We start from the raw sequence: 16133 nt of genomic DNA, 5'->3' as shown, positions 1-16133 counted from the left end.
ATATGGAATCATGCTATGGGGCAAAGCTGCAGATTTTGAAACAATATTTATTCTGCAAAAACGTGCCATAAGATACTTGTATAAAATGAAAGCAAGAGCGTCCCTTAGAGAATTGTTTAAAGAAATTGGCATTCTCACGGCCGCTTCACAATACATCTTAAACTGTATTCTATTTATTCAACAAAATATTAATGAATTCAAAAAGAAAAGTGATATTCACCAAATCAATACTAGAAATAAAAATAAATTGGCTATACCCGCTTTTAGACTTAATAAAGTGTTTGCCACCTTTATGGGACAAGGTATCCATTTTTATAACAAAGTCCCTGATAAATATAAAGAGCTACCGTACAATAAATTTAAAGGTATAGTTAAAGATCACATGCTTAAAAAAGCCTATTATACAACTCGAGATTTTCTTAATGATAAGTCATCCTGGGAGTAGGATTATGGTCCTCTCATGCTCGCACTAAAAAGAATTAAAATCGTGCTATGAAAAGTAATGTATAAACTAATCTAATTTTCTAAAATGTTATAGTGTCATGCTTCTCAATCTGGACTGTTACTTAGCTTTATTATTGTTTTTTTTTTTCTCTAAGAGATAACTTGGTATTGTCATTCTCACTAAAATGTCTCTGGGGTGGTGGCGTAGTGAGGCGGGTCGTTACATTCCCTCTAATATGGTCGAGTGAAGCGATGGCTGGTTCACTCGTCATGTCTGTGAACAGGCGCTGCTTTCGGAGACTGGTCAATCCAAGTTATTCCAACTTATGTATGCGAGTCATTTCTACTAGTATTTGAGTATGTAATCTGTAAGTCTAGATATTAGCACGTCACTACCCTGTTTAATATGCCACGCAATTTTGTATACCCATTCTTATAAGATACACTATACAAGAATGCATGGTAAATTCAGTGAACTGCTCCTGAATCGAATGTACCTACTACTGCTATTTCTATTTATTTATATTAACCGGCAGACAGTGGTGACTGAGTTTGTTGCGGCGCTTCTTCTCAGCACTTGCCAAATGTTGGTCTCGAAGCGCTGGTAGGGTAAAAAGATTATGAGACATGTAGAGGCTCCTTAAGAGCAAAATGACGATTTGTAAGAACTATTTATTAGTCTAAACAAATAAAGAAATTTTGACTTTGACTTTGACTTTGCTACCTCCTTTTCCGCTATGTCCCTCAGTTCAGCTATAGCGTCAAGGGTTGACCAACCCCGGCGGAAACCGAATTGGTTAGGCGACAAATTCGGGCCTGTTCCATCTAGGTGTCTGTTTAGACGGACAGCAATGACGCGCTCAAAAAGTTTTGCCGCCTCATCCAGCAGAACAATGGGCCTGTATGCTGATGGGGAATCAGCTGGCCGGCCGTCTTTTCTCAGGAGGACGAGCTTCCCCGTTTTCCACACTCGCGGGAAGACTCCCTCCCTTAGGCACGCCGTTAACAGAGTGCGAAAGCGCGGCTCCATCCCGTTCTTAAGGGCAAGCACCCACGCCTTCCCCGGAATTCCATCGGGGCCAGGAGCGGTGATCTTAGCTTGTAGGCGAAGGATAGCCGCCCCTAGCTCTCCTTCCGTGACATTGTGCGCATCCCCTGCATCTGCCTGTGCCACGCTGTATCTGACTGGCGGCGTAAAATCAGACCGGACTTCAGGGATGAGGGCTGCGACAACTGTGCGAAAAAGGGTAGGATCCATGCTGGTGGTGAGTGGGGGAGCCCGTATGCGGAGCTTGTTCATAACCAGCTTATAGGGTCTCCCCCATGGATCCTGATTCAGGGTGGAGAGGAGCTCCTCCCAGGTGGCTTTTTTACCCGCCCCTATCGCACCCTGAAGCTCTTTCTTTGCTTGTTGGTACTCCTAGTATAATGGAGCGTCCCGTAACTCGTCTCTGTGCCGCCTTCGGCGGTGCCGAGAATATCGTCGCCTGGCTGCAACACTGTCCTCTCTTAATCGAGCCAGCTCCTGGGTCCACAAGTGCACTGCTGTGCGTGGCGGCAACGCCCTGACTCTGGGCATCGCCGCGTCACACACGTGCGACATGGTCTCCCGGAACCACTCTGCCTCCCTTGTGGGGTCGAATTCCTCGGGGCCAGTCGCCCAACTTTCGACCAGTGACGCCAGATGGCTCTCTCTGTCCAGGCATTTCAGTGCCCATCTAGGGCCCATCATCTCAGTACACCTTGAGCTACTTGGGGTAAGCTGGAGAGGGAAGATATCAAAAAGCACATATCTGTGTACAATGTGTTTGGAAAAGAAAGAATCCTGTACGTCTGCTTTCGCTGCGGCTTCAGCTAGGTTTAGCATAAATGTATGCTAAACCTAGCTGAAGCTCTATGAAATTAAAAAGTACCTTCCAGCACACTTCTACTACTTGCTGATGGAGTCTTATCTCAGTGACAGACAGTTTTAAATCAAACTCCTTGACAAAATTTTCTCTTTTAGCTGCAGAGCTGGAGTACCCCAGGACTCTATACTTGGTCCGGTACTCGATAACATTTACTAGTAAAGTAGCCCAGACACCAGAAAGCTGCGGCCTTCCTCAAATGTAACTGTGATCTTAAAGCGACTAGACTGTTGCAAAGTCAGCTAAATGCCACTAATGCTTGACTGACCAAGTGGCGTATGTAAGCAAGCCCCGAAGTCTCACCATGTTATCATTTAAGACGTGAAACTTATCCCCTGGCCAATCTAGACCTCGATACATTACTGCAATCAACCTGCATTAAAAACCTGGACCATAAGATGACACGGAAAGACCATAATATTAATATAAATAAAACAGATCTGAACATAATATTCGACCGACAGTCAGCTAATCCAACATTAACTATGTGCCTCCAAAGAGTTCAAAAATACATGTTAAGGGTACTTTCATCGGCACATTGGTACGCTGGCCTTTAGGAAATACACGAAAACCTGATCTCAGCTAAGCCTGCTAATCAAATATCAAAGTATCTATGATCAAAAGAGCTAATTTACTAGGGTAAACCATTGCGGCAGTGGCTCTATCGTGTCAAACCCCAACCAATTGCAATCCACCTGATTAGTCTTGGCGAAAGATACTAAAAAAGCCGATTTTTTAAAAATACCTAATAAATAAAGGTCAAAGAAGGTCACGCCGCCGACGCCGCCGCCGCCGAAGTCAAAAAGTCGGCGCGCCGCCGCCGACCAATTTTATATCGGCGCCCACCTCTAACCCATAGTACAAGCTTTGCTTAGTTTGGGACTAGAAGCGCAATGTAAAATGTCCAAGGATATTTATTTATTTATTTATTTAATATAGTTCCCAAAATATTTTTAACCTTATTCCCTTGCTTTAAGGTCCACAAATTAACCAGACAAGTAAGAATAACTTACCTTTCAACCTTCATGGTAGCTATCTCCACCCGATCTCGCATCTCGTTCTGGCGCGCCTCTTGCTTCTCTTTTAGTTGCCGTATTTCTTCTTCTATCTTCTTCGCACTCTCAGCCAATTCTATTTTCTTCTTCTGTTCTATATTTAAGATGGCGATTTCGGAGTCGTATTCGCCTTTGATTAGTGCCTTCTCCATTTCAAGCTGTAAAGAATTGTGTTTCAGTGAGAAGAAAAGTTTTAGAAAATAAGATTATAAATGACGGAGTTAGGAGGTAAGAAACTTAATTGAGAATTACCTTTATTTTTGTAGTCGGTAAAGAAAAATATATATCCATGTCTCTCTCTCTACTATCTAGAGATTTGGTCTAGCAAAGTGGGTTTTTATAGAAATACAAAATACATTAATGAAATATTATACATCAATATGGGTTTTACTATGGGGACCTGTCACAACCTATAAAAAACTCATTTATTTTTGCAAATAGGCTTTTAAAAAGCACTTTTGTTTTCTATGTCTATAAAATATCAGTTAAAGCCCGGACTGTGAGCACGTAGAATTTTGTTCGCTCGCATACTCACTGCGGGCGCCCGTCGCACAGTCGCGATAGCAATATAATTACGCGCGAGCGATAAGGATGCGTAGCTTGGGGTCATTGGACAAAATTCTACGTGCTTGCAGACTAGACTATAGAAAGCTAATTTTTAAAACTTACCTCTCTCAAAATATCATCCTCTTGCGCCCTAATCTCAGTCATCTTGCATTTGATTTCATGGATTTCAGCCACCAATTTCCTTCTTTCATCTTTCAAACTATCGTACTTGGTCTTCAGATCATCCGCATTATCATCCACAACCGCACTGTCTATAGAATCAGCTTCTACATCGACCTTTTTGATAGTCTCAGTGATATGTTTCATTAGTTTCTCCTGTTTGTTTTGTTTTAAGTCTTTTTCGAATTCTTCTAACTCCGGGATATCAGCCATTAATTCCTTTTTGACGTCGTCAAAGCTCAGATTCTTCGTCAGAACTATCTCAGGCTCTTTAGGCGAATCCTTTTTTACTTCTTCGTCTTTATCTGTGATGATTTTAGAATATCTAAACTCAATATCATTAGTTACATCTGAGTCGTCTATCATTGGGATTTCTTCTTCTAAACTAAGTTGCTTTTCAATTCCTTCACACTTACTTCTTCTTGTTACTTCAGTGTGGTCATTTGGACTATTTTCATTACTTTTGACTTCATTTTGAGTTGGACTCTTTTGACTGTCACTAGGAGAACTTCTTTGCCCGAATTCAGGAATTTTCGTATTATCTTTAGGAGGTGGCGTTGGGAATATGAAATACTGCGGTGAAGGCAGATTTTTGTGAGCGAAAGTCGTCTTTATCCGCGTCCTGGGACTTTGGGTGTTAGGCGATTTTGGCTTGAGATTCCCATACACATTGTTCCTGTAATACACGTTTTCGTAAGGACTGCCTATCGGGGAGGACATATTGGGTATTCTATCGGTGCTTTGGTTGTATTTCCTAATCATAATGGGACTAGATAGTTCGTTGGGGTCATCGAACACTGGGATTCCGATTTCGTCCATCCTCCCTACGTTTTCGTAGTTGCTTTGGTTTCTGATCGTCACTTCTGGGGTGGTTTGTTCGGGGGATTGGCAGAGGTCGAAGTTCTCGTAGCTTGATAGGTTCCTCTGGATTGGGAGGGATTTGCTAATGGAATTGTTGCGGTTTTGACTAGTATCGAACCTGAAATGAGAGAGAAATAGACGTGGATAAATAAATAGTTTTAATACATGATATTTGAAAATTAAATAAGGATTGACTGTTTGAATAGATTTCTGAGAAGGTTGCTTTACTTATAGCTTTTTTCTTGGTCAATCAACAATTTTTCTTAGACGAAAATGTACAATAAGCTTGAATCATAATTTATGATTATTAAAACACGGTAATTAGGCTCAAAGTATAACAGCAACTGTTTAACCATTTCCTTGAGGGGTATTCACAAACATTACGATGAGGTCTCACAGTGCGCGTGGACGCACAGGGTGACACACGAACCAATCACAGTTCTATTCAACGCTGTGCGTTCGACTTGCTGCTTTCCTTAAGCAAGCATCGTTTGTGAATACGGGTGTTAGTTTTCTGTAGTACTCTTTGACACGCATCATGATAAGGACGCCAACATGAAAAGTTGTTCGGAAATGGAATGATGATGATGTTAGTAATGATGATAATGATAAATCCACTTACTTATAGTACCCGTCGCTGGTTTGCACGAAGTTAGGGTTGTTCAGGGCTCCACTCCGAGGCAGTGAACCGTTGGTAATTATCTTGTTGTGCGACCGCTTCTCTGTCGGTGTGATGGGGATACCTGTAAATAACAACGTATTAGTAGACTTTTATGCACAGCCGACAGCACAGCAATACATTTTAGTTGAAAAATCGCTCTAATTACAACAGTATAAGATGACGCAGTTGGTGATGTTAGTTGCGACTTGGAATTATCGGTTAATGGTGTCATTCGACTACTCAATTTAGTAGACTGCGAGCGATAGAGAGGAAAGTATGGTTAACATAACTAATGGTCACATACTAATTAATGGTTAATTATAAACAAAACACAAATGAATGAACTAAGGTTAATATTGGACCAAGAGTCAATGTAGGTAATATTTGTTGTTATTGTAATCCATTATGTATGCAAGCCAAATATCCAGTGTTTCCTGTAAATACAGCTTTTGAGTGAATACAAGCCCTAAGTGGCTAAAAATCCATAATTAACACTTTACCTGACGCGATCTGCCTCTCGTACTCAGCGCACATATTCAGTATTTCCTCGAGGCGTGCTGTCTCGGCTTCCTTCTGCTCTTCTTCCTTCACTCTGTCCTGGTACGCCTAGAACGGGAATAGTGTATTTTTAACGCAATTGACATACGGTCTTGCACAACTAGGACACTTTTGTTGCAAAATCGACCTTATTAGAACTATGTATGGTCCAGTGGTAAGCTTTATGTAAAGACGTCCATACGACTATATCAACAATTGAAGTCTAGACTTTTGTTTACATTATTTGTTGACACTTATCTTAATCAAAGTATACAAAGCTAATAATAGAATTTAACTAGGCTACGGTCACAGTTCAGTGTCCTTTAATAAAATAACGTAGAATAGGCTGTCAAATTTTAGAAAAGCCTTTGTTAAGCTCGAGTTACCTTATTTAAAGGGTGCTCCACAATCCACAATTAAGAGTAAATAAATGCAATTAGACAAAAAATAATTATTTAAAAAATATGTCTACTTCATTTACAGATAATCTGTGCTATACACAGGCTACACTAAATCGCAAATGTATTTAATTAATGATCATTTAGATTAATTAACACAGTTATCAGTCTTTTAGACATTTCATTAATCCACATGATAAAATAAATACAAGTAAAAATGTCTTGATTTAAAGTTAGTGTAAAAAATATTGAGCAAAGATAAAACATGTGACAGAATGAAACTTACCATACCACAAAAAAGCTTATCAATTTTCTTAATAATGCTGTTGTATATTTCATTTCTAATGTAAAGTTGATTATACTGACTGTACTTTATATCATTTCCTACCACAAAAACATTGCTATTTTCAATAGAAGCAAGATTCTTTAATTTAGGATCTTTATTTTTATCAGTGGAAACACTGTCTGTAATTTTTGAAATGTCTTTCCTCAAATCTTCATAGGATTGTTTGATTTGTTTTTCTAGTCTAATAATTTTTCCATCCACACTATTTTCATGGTCTCTCGTTTCTTTTATGTAGTGGTTGGTTAAAATTGTGTTTATCGTACGAAATATTTTAATATCATTTCGCAGTTTGTGCACTACGTCTAATTTTTCGTTCACATTGTTCGTTAGGTCGATAATTTTCTCGTAGTCTTTTCGCTGATTGTCTATATCAATTGAGGCCTTCAACTGTTTTAACGCTAGTGTATTTTTCTTCAGATTTGCAACGAAGAGTTTAAGCAGATCTTTATTTGATAGTTCTTTTTTTGGACTTGTCTTTTTACACATTTTTTGCACTGTCAACAATCGATGTTATCAAAACACAACACTCATTATTATACTAGTGCTGTCTTCACAAAAACCAAACGTATACTGCCGTTTCGTTTTCCGAAACGAAAGTTGTAATGGATATTTTTGACACTGGTTCAGGTATTATGTTACAATAATAAAGAATTTGATTTCGATACACTTGACTGATCATTTGATAGCTTTATTCAGTTCAAATCTAACATAATTTTGAATTAGCGAGTGATTTTGTTCGTTGTGAAGCCACTTTTGTATTAACATTAATTGGTTTTGCTTTTTTCACCTTCACATTGTAAGAATTATTTTTAATTGCATTTCAAAGGTCACTTCTAATTGTAAATTGTTTAACACTTTTTACTAAGTTTTCAAGTTAGTTAATCACGTTTAACTTTCGAACTTTTTTCACTAGCACTTTTTTTTGTTTCAACGCTATCATTTGTTTTACGAACTACACTTTAAAATAACTCGGCAATTATTTTCGTTCTGTGTGCCTACCATGAGTTTACGTTAGGTGTGCTCGCTAGCGACTGCGTAAAAAAATGACATTTAAATGTATGACATATTGTGCAGCGCCCCTAGCGGCTACTTTCAAGAAATAAAATCTTCATAGAATTTTTTGACGTATTCGCTAGCGAGCTCACCTAACGTAAACTCATGGTAGGCACACTGATAATCTCGGCCTTGTAAGGTTGAATGTAATCACATCTGCAACGTTATCAATACGTCACAATCACGATAACTGATAACAGTATTGTTTCCTCAACTAAACTACACGTGTGTTTGATTTGTTGGTTTGTTTTTATTATTAGTTTAATTAAAAGTTGTATAAGTAGGAGGAACATTGACTGTTCAGAGAACCTAAAAGAAGAGGAGAACTGAGCTAAAACAGAAAGAAAAAAGAGCAAATAAATAAGAATGATAGATACTTTTTTAATGGAAACCACGCAGTTATAAAACTTGAACAATTTTACTTAACGACCTACAAAGCGATTTGATCCTTCGAGCCGGATATGTCGTATTGATAAGACGATGTTACATGAGAAAGATAGAGTAAGTATTTCCGTGTCAAATAAAGATTTTCTATTTCTATAAGAGAACTTGCAAGATTCATTAAAGTACCTCCTTTTTTAAGTCGGTTAAAAAAGCAACGAAACCAGGAATACAAGCAATAGTTTTGCAAAACATGTTTCTATTATCACATTTTAATGTTTGACAAAGTCTATCTATATTCTATAGAGATAACAATGTATTTCGAAGGCTTAGACCTCAAATAAGTGTTTTAATTGTCGCGGCGTAGTAAGACAATGTGTTATGAACCGAGAGACTCACAGAATTGATAGGATAAGATAGTTTAATAATATATGTATATAAATATATAATAGATAAGGTAGATTCATCATTCTATTAGTATGAGGCCCGTGACTACGATACGTCAATAGATTTTGAGTTTTATAGCATAGACATAAAGTTGAAATTTCATTGTGACATTCGTATTTGCGATATTATGTTGATTTACTGATGGAATAAACCTTTTTCAATTCAATAGAAAGCGTCTAAGACTAGGCTGATTGTAGAAGTTATGAATGTTGCTTAAGCTTTTACCAATTTTGATTAGTAGCCAATTTATTTTGAATTTTATTTCGATTGATGTACGGTTCAAAACTAAGAAAAATCATGATTTCTCTCTATTGCGGTTATTAGTAAACACACCTCGTTTTAATTGATATTATATTAAGGCTGAGTTGCACCATCTTACTTTGATTATAACAAACGTCAAAAATCTGTCAAACTCCATACAAAAAACACCGGTTTTCGTGTTAAAGTTAGGTGGTGTAGCTCAGCCTTAAGATTATAAGTCCATAAGTATAGGTTTGGTTCCATACCTTGATCCTCTTATTTTCGGCCTCCAAATTTCTGTCATAGTTATGGAAGTTCGCATATACCGGTGAGTACTGGGGATTCCTGTCAAAGGCCGGTGATGGCAGCGTCAAAGACTTCGTGAGATTCACATTCCTATCGCCAATCCTTCCATATGCTTCATTTCTAGACTGTTCTGTATCACTTCTCGCAGTTTCAACGTTGTTCTTGCCAGTTTCAACATTATTCTTGCTAGTTTCAACATTATTCTTGCAAGTTTCAATGTTATTCTTGCCACTATCTACATTATTCTTGCACGTTTCAAAATTATTCTTGTCGCTTTCTTGTTTCGCGTTTATTCTACCGTAAATATGGTCGTTTTTCACTTGATCATTGTTGACTTTTTTTGGTAATCTATGATCGTTTCTTGTACTGTCATCGAAATTTCTTACTATATCGTCTATTTTTGTTTTATTCCTAATAGCTACGTTGGCGTATGAGCAGTTTTTGGGGTCCACTGAATTGTTTTCGTTTAGTAATATAACTTTTTGATCTTGCTTTGTTTTATTCATGTAATTAGGCACCGTTTTACCCCCTAGGACATCTTTTGCAGGGGTGTTAACTGTTAGAGAGTTAGAACTGAATACTTTAGGAGAGATTTCATTTTCATTTGAAGTGTAAAATTGACTTCTTCCGATACTCTTTTGCTGTTTCGCGTAATACTCGAATTTTGACACTTTGGCCATGATACTAGAGACTTTGGGCCTGGATTCTTGGTCTGAATTGGAATCTGATTGGTCTAGATCTTTATAGGGTTTCCTAGGTGCTACAGGCGGTTTTTTTCTAGACATTTCTTTGAGGGTCATGTCTAGTTCTTGATCTAGCTGCGACAGGACGGTGTCGGCGTAGACTTTCTGCATATAGGTGTTCTGGTAACATTGATTGGTCGGTTCTGAATGGTGGTTCGCGTAAGCTGAAATAAAACGTTAAGGTTATAAGCATTTTGTTACTGATAAAATATTGTTTTAAGTATGTATTATAAACGAACGGGAACGGGTTCACATGGTCGCCATTTCATTTGATATACGAATAGGAGAGATGCCTGAGAAAATTATATAAAGCCCGTCCCAGCCAACTTCTCAAGGAATGTCAGTAAGATTTAATGTAACGTACCTCCTCGTATAATCAGCTTCGCCTAATAAGACTAAAGTTTGCGCCAAATGTTGCCATGCCCCTAATGAAACTGCGACGAGCAATAGTCGACTTTCAACCACTGCTTAACAAAATGGATGCTACATTTTGCAATGCAAAGTACATAGCTGCACGCTTTTGTACCTCCAAATAAAATAAAACAGACTTCCAGAGCTTCCGTGTTCACAGTTCTATAAGCTTTACGTCCAGTGGACTGCTAGGCTGTTGAAAAAGACCGTATTCGCAGTGTAGTTTTACCTGGCACACAGTCGCTTGGCTGAAACTGCAGAGGCGCCATGGAGAGGTGGCCTGAAGGCAGCACAGACTTCATCAGCTTGGCCTTCTCCGAGTGGTTGAAGCTGGTCCGAAGACAGGGTAAATGACGAAATAGAAGCCTATGTCCAGGACTGTTAGAATGACGCGTAGACGCTCATGTCCAGTGGTCTTCTAAAGGAAGATTAGCTTATTCTTAGGCCCAGAACAGACGGTGAAACGCAACTGCAACGAAACTGCAACTGCTAGTTACTTTTGAGTTGCATCTAAGTTTCTGCCATAGCCTCTGTTGAGAGACCACACATGACGCGACCAGTTTGAAACTTTCAGTTTCATTCATGAATCATCAGTAAGTTGCAGTTTCGTTTCACCGTCTGTTCTGGACCTTAAAGGTAGTTTTACCTGGCACACACTCGCTTGACTGGAACTGTGATGTGACAAGCTGAAGACAGGGTAAAACCGCGTAAACGCCTATATCCAGCGGACTGCTATAGGCTGTTGAGTAAGAGCTTACTCCTACTAACTGCTAACAGCTGTTGAAGAAGGCCTTATTGCTAAGTGTGGTTTACCTGGCACACACTCGCTTGGCTGAAACTGCAGAGGCGCCATGGAGAGGTGGCCAGAAGGGAGGACAGACTTCATCAGCTTGGCCTCCTCCGTGGTTGAAGCTGGTCCGAAGACAGGATAAATGACGTAATAGAAGCCCATGTCCAGTCACAGGACTGTTAAAATAGCGCGTAGACGCTTATTTCCAGTGGTATTCTAAAGGAAGATGACCTTATTCTTAGGCCCAGAACAGACGGTGAAACGCAACTGCAACGAAACTGCAACTGCTAGTTACTTTTGAGTTGCATCTAAGTTTCTGCCATAGCGTCCGTTGAGAAACCACACATGACGCGACCAGTTTGAAACTTTCAGTTTCAGTTTCATTCATCAGAATCATCAGAAAGTTGCAGTTTCGTTTCACCGTCTGTTCTGGACCTTAAAGGTTGTTTTACCTGGCACATACTCGCTTGGCTGGGACTGTGATGTGACAAGCTGAAGACAGGGTAAAACCGCGAAAACGCCAATATCCAGTGGACTGCTATAGGCTGTTTAGCAAGAGCTTACTCCTAACTGCTATAAGCTGTTGAAAAAGACCGTATTCTCAGTGTAGTTTTACCTGGCACACAGTCGCTTGGCTGAAACTGCAGAGGCGCCATGGAGAGGTGCCCAGAAGGGAGGACAGACTTCATCAGCTTGGCCTCCTCCGTGGTTGAAGCTGGTCCGAAGACAGGATAAATGACGTAATAGAAGCCTATGTCCAGTTATAGGACTGTCAGAATGGCGTGTAGACGCTTATCCAGTGGTCTTCTAAAGGATGATGATGATGACCTTACTCTTAAAGGTAGTTGGTACTCGCTTGGCTGGGACTGTGATGTGACAAGCTGAAGACAGTGTAAAACCGCGAAAACGCCTATATCTAGTGGACTGCTATAGGCTATATTCTCAGTGTTGTTTTACCTGGCACACAGTCGCTTGGCTGAAACTGCAGAGGCGCCATGGAGAGGTGGCCAGAAGGGAGCACAGACTTCATCAGCTTGGCCTCCTCCGGGTGGTTGAAGCGGAGGTAGTTGGAGCGGCCGATGGTCAGCATGCTACCTGTGGAGGTAAGAATGAAGGGTAAGTAAGGTACTATCGGGGACTCTTCCGCCTGACCACTTTGTAGAAATTTTAGCGTAAGCGCATCGCTCCGGTCACGTGCTCACCCCGTCTCTAATTGGTTACGCATTTTACTATATTTTTACTACGACCAATAAGAGACAATCAGGGCTTAGGTTGCAATACGAAATACCATTGTGCACTTTATTGTCATACGGTTAAGGTTTAAAACGAAATGTTTCTTTTTCTTCAATCTTTCTTAGTTTTAGGCTGAGTTGCACCACCTAACTTTGACCGTAACTATAACGGTAACCGGTGCTTTTTGTATGGAGTTTGACAGAATTTTGACGTTTGTTAAAGTTAAAGTAAGATGGTGCAACTCAGCCTTAGAATTTTAATAATAGAATTTGGTTACAAACAAATAGATATGTATTTTTTTAATATTGTGTTTTTATACGAGGTCTGTCTGCTTTTTGCTTTGGCGATCTGTTGACATATTCTCTCCTTTGTTTTTTTGTGAAGTTTCGTGATCAATAACCGATTGATTTGTGTTGACCCGTTCTAGTAATTTGACTGTTTGATTGCCTTTTTATTGACCTCCGCTCGATTACTGAACCATGCCTCTCAAAATAATTCTTATATTTACTTACAAACTTATCTATACATTGTTAACTGTTTAAGTATTATTAAGTTTGAAGTTTAATTGTTATTGATTTAAGACCTTGTGTAAAGACACTTAATGTGCAATAAAAAAATGAATTTGAAATAAAACTAACTGAATATTATAATATTTACGATAACCAATTACCTGGATCATTGCTACCTAGTGCAATATTTATATTAAATTTAAATAACGTAGATAAGTGTTTCTTTAAAACGGAAAACAAAATATGCATTAAAAATAAATAGAAACCTATTATAAGTTTTTATTTACATTCAAGGATTTAAGAAAGTTATAGCCAGATCTTACAATAATTGTTTTTAAGCCACAAATATTCCTTAACTCTTTACTAATTAATTCAATAACATATTGTTTTAAATTATAAGTTCCGAATAAATTAAATACCTATTAAATAAGTAAAATTCGAAAGTAACTGTATGATTTTGTATTTCTCGCCCTAACTAGCTAAACTAATATCATGAGATTTACACTCATAATATCAACAATAATTGTAGAAAGGGCTACTTTTTTCTCGGGAAATTGCATAGTTACCTCGGAATGTGCGATAGCAATTTTGTGACCCGAGCGGGCAATCGCTAGTTCAAATTTTACACGATGCCTCATATAATATTTTGTAGAGATTCTTTATTGGGTTTCAAATTGACTAAAATGCGACGTTGCCAAACGAGCGCTACGGATGCGGGTAATAAGCAATACTCAATCCTAAATGCTTTACATAGAGCTTGGTTTGCTAGGGCAAACATCTACAGTGGTGCGCCGACGCTGCTTAGACCCGAAACATGAATGAACGGGGGCGGAGCATAATCGAGCGTGTGTGTGCAAACAATTTAGGCCCTTAAGGTGTCAAGGCGTTCGAGTCCCCGATAGTACATATCAAGACAGTTTAGACTGGACGGTTGATATAATAATTTATTTATTTATGTAAAAAAAACTTATATTCCAAAAATGTTATTACAGGTTCCTCTGGGCATCGTCAGGTCAGGTATGACATATCTTTAGACGCCATACGGCAGAAGACTAACATTGGGAGGGAACTGGTCTGGAACTCGTTGCAAGAGGCTGGTGGAATTATCCTGGATCCACACGCTAGATGACTAACCAAGGCAACCAAGACTACAACGTCATTAAGCTGTACAAGTTGTCCAAGAGTAGCTATGAGAGAACCTGGATTTACACGCTCCAAAATTGACCTCAGAAGAGCCTATTAGGCCCGCACAGCAGAAAATTCAGAAAGCAGACCTTAAAACACCCTGGACTCATAAAGACACTAACCTTGCCTTGCGAGAGCCTGGTGGGCTTGCCCACAGGTAGACCATCGAGCATGGTGCTCCCGCTCACAGGGTATAGAGTGACCACACCATACGAGTTCTCCACGCGGCAGTGCACGTTGGACACGCCCGTGCCCAGGACATAGATGTCGCATGTGAGAGCCTGAACACATACGCTAGAAGAACCATTAAAGAGCCTGGATACAGACCCTAGAAGAACCTTTGGAGAGCCTGGATACAAGCTCTAGAAGAGTAACCTTGCAAAAGCTTAGAGCCCCGCTCGAAGAATGATCTTGGGAGTGCTTGGACTCACACACTTGTCTATGGAAGAGCCTGGCCTAGATTCACGCTAGAGGACCACGAGAGTCTGGATTTACATGCTAGAAGCCTGACCTTGAGAGAGAGCCTAGACAGTGGACAGAAGCTTTTGAGAACACTGGCATTGCTAGAACAGAAACAAGCGGCATAAGACTAACCTTGCGAGAGCCTTCAAGACTAGAATTGAGAGGACCGATGTAAATCTATGCATGTAAGCATGAAGATTGACCTTGATGAAGAAGTTTGCACATATGAGGCAGGATACTAACCTTGCGAGAGCCTGGTGGGCTTGTCCACAGGCAGACCGTCGAGCATGGTGCTTCCACTCACTGGGTATAGAGTGACCACACCATGCGAGTTCTCCACACGGCAGTGCACGTTGGACACGCCCGTGCCCAGGACGTAGATGTTTAATAGCCTGGATACAAACCCTAGAAGAATAACCTAACAAAAGCCTGAACTCATACCCTAGAAGACTGACTATGGGAGAGCCTGGACTCACACGCTAGATGACAGTTCCTTGGAAGAGCCTGGCTAGGATACATGCTAGAAGACTAAGCTTGAGGGATCCTGGATACAGACGCTAGAAGACTGATGTTGCAAGAGTCGGGTTGGCTTAGACCATCAAGCAAGACTGACCTTGGGAGAGTCTGGTGGGCTTTTCCTGGACCCACACGATAGAAGACTAATCTTGAAACAGTCTTAGAAACACGTGGCATAAGACTACCCTTAAATAACAGTCAGCTTGTCCTGGACTCACACACTATAAGACAAACCTTGGGGGAACCTGGACATATACACTAGGAGCCTGGACACAAAGGACAGAAGTCTAACTGACCTTGCGAGAGCCTGGTGGGCTTGTCGACAGGCAGACCGTCGAGCATGGTGCTTCCACTCACTGGGTATAGAGTGACCACACCATGCGAGTTCTCCACGCGGCAGTGCACGTTTGACACGCCCGTGCCCAGGACGTAGATGTCGCATGTCGGGTCCGAGCCGATGGTCACGCGGCCTGGAGGGTGAAGATTGTGCGTGAGTGATATTTTATGTATTACTCATTGATAAAATAGCATTTTTACTCAAATTAGCATTTCATTATCTCAAAGGCACACAGTTATTCCTATGACTTAATCTATGATGACCTTTTTAAAGATACTTTTGGTCTATATCCTGCCGGGCTAGGATGCGCGCCGTGACAAAATCTTATCGATGATTTTAGACGACAAACGTATGGGTTTATCACGTAAAATAGATAAAATGGCGCGATAAAACTAAAGGCTTATCGCGGCGCGCATCCTAGGCCTACTGAACGCGATAATTAACACAAAAACCTTAGAGTACCGAAATAAATACAACAGTAAAACAATGATGGGACATTCCTCTTCTGACGAGGAGAGCCTCATGTCTTTAATCCACCGGTTTTTCGTGAATTTTCTGACATTATTTATACCAATCATATTAAGA

The 16133-nt window shown here is 40.0% G+C and overlaps 1 protein-coding gene across 2 annotated transcripts in view; it reads right to left on the bottom strand.

Annotated features, from left to right (window-relative positions):
* LOC135084560 (uncharacterized) overlaps positions 1 to 16133 on the bottom strand; it is a 131574-nt gene that overhangs the window by 56329 nt on the left and 59112 nt on the right. The window contains exons 4-10 of one of the 2 annotated variants that reach the window (XM_063979323.1): positions 15508 to 15681; positions 12264 to 12401; positions 9323 to 10269; positions 6155 to 6260; positions 5616 to 5736; positions 4076 to 5111; positions 3365 to 3564 (exon numbers count right to left, since the gene is read on the bottom strand). In XM_063979323.1, coding sequence (XP_063835393.1) covers positions 3365 to 3564; positions 4076 to 5111; positions 5616 to 5736; positions 6155 to 6260; positions 9323 to 10269; positions 12264 to 12401; positions 15508 to 15681 — 2722 coding nt within the window. Of the gene's footprint in view, positions 1 to 3364; positions 3565 to 4075; positions 5112 to 5615; positions 5737 to 6154; positions 6261 to 9322; positions 10270 to 11329; positions 11412 to 12263; positions 12402 to 15507; positions 15682 to 16133 lie in introns of those variants that run through there. The other variant, XM_063979322.1, reaches the window with a different exon arrangement.

The sequence above is a fragment of the Ostrinia nubilalis genome, chromosome 26, assembly GCF_963855985.1.
Source record: "Ostrinia nubilalis chromosome 26, ilOstNubi1.1, whole genome shotgun sequence".
In the NCBI taxonomy this organism is placed as follows: domain Eukaryota; kingdom Metazoa; phylum Arthropoda; class Insecta; order Lepidoptera; family Crambidae; genus Ostrinia; species Ostrinia nubilalis.
Note: the sequence above shows the minus strand (reverse complement) of the source record. Positions and strands in the feature narration are given on the sequence as shown.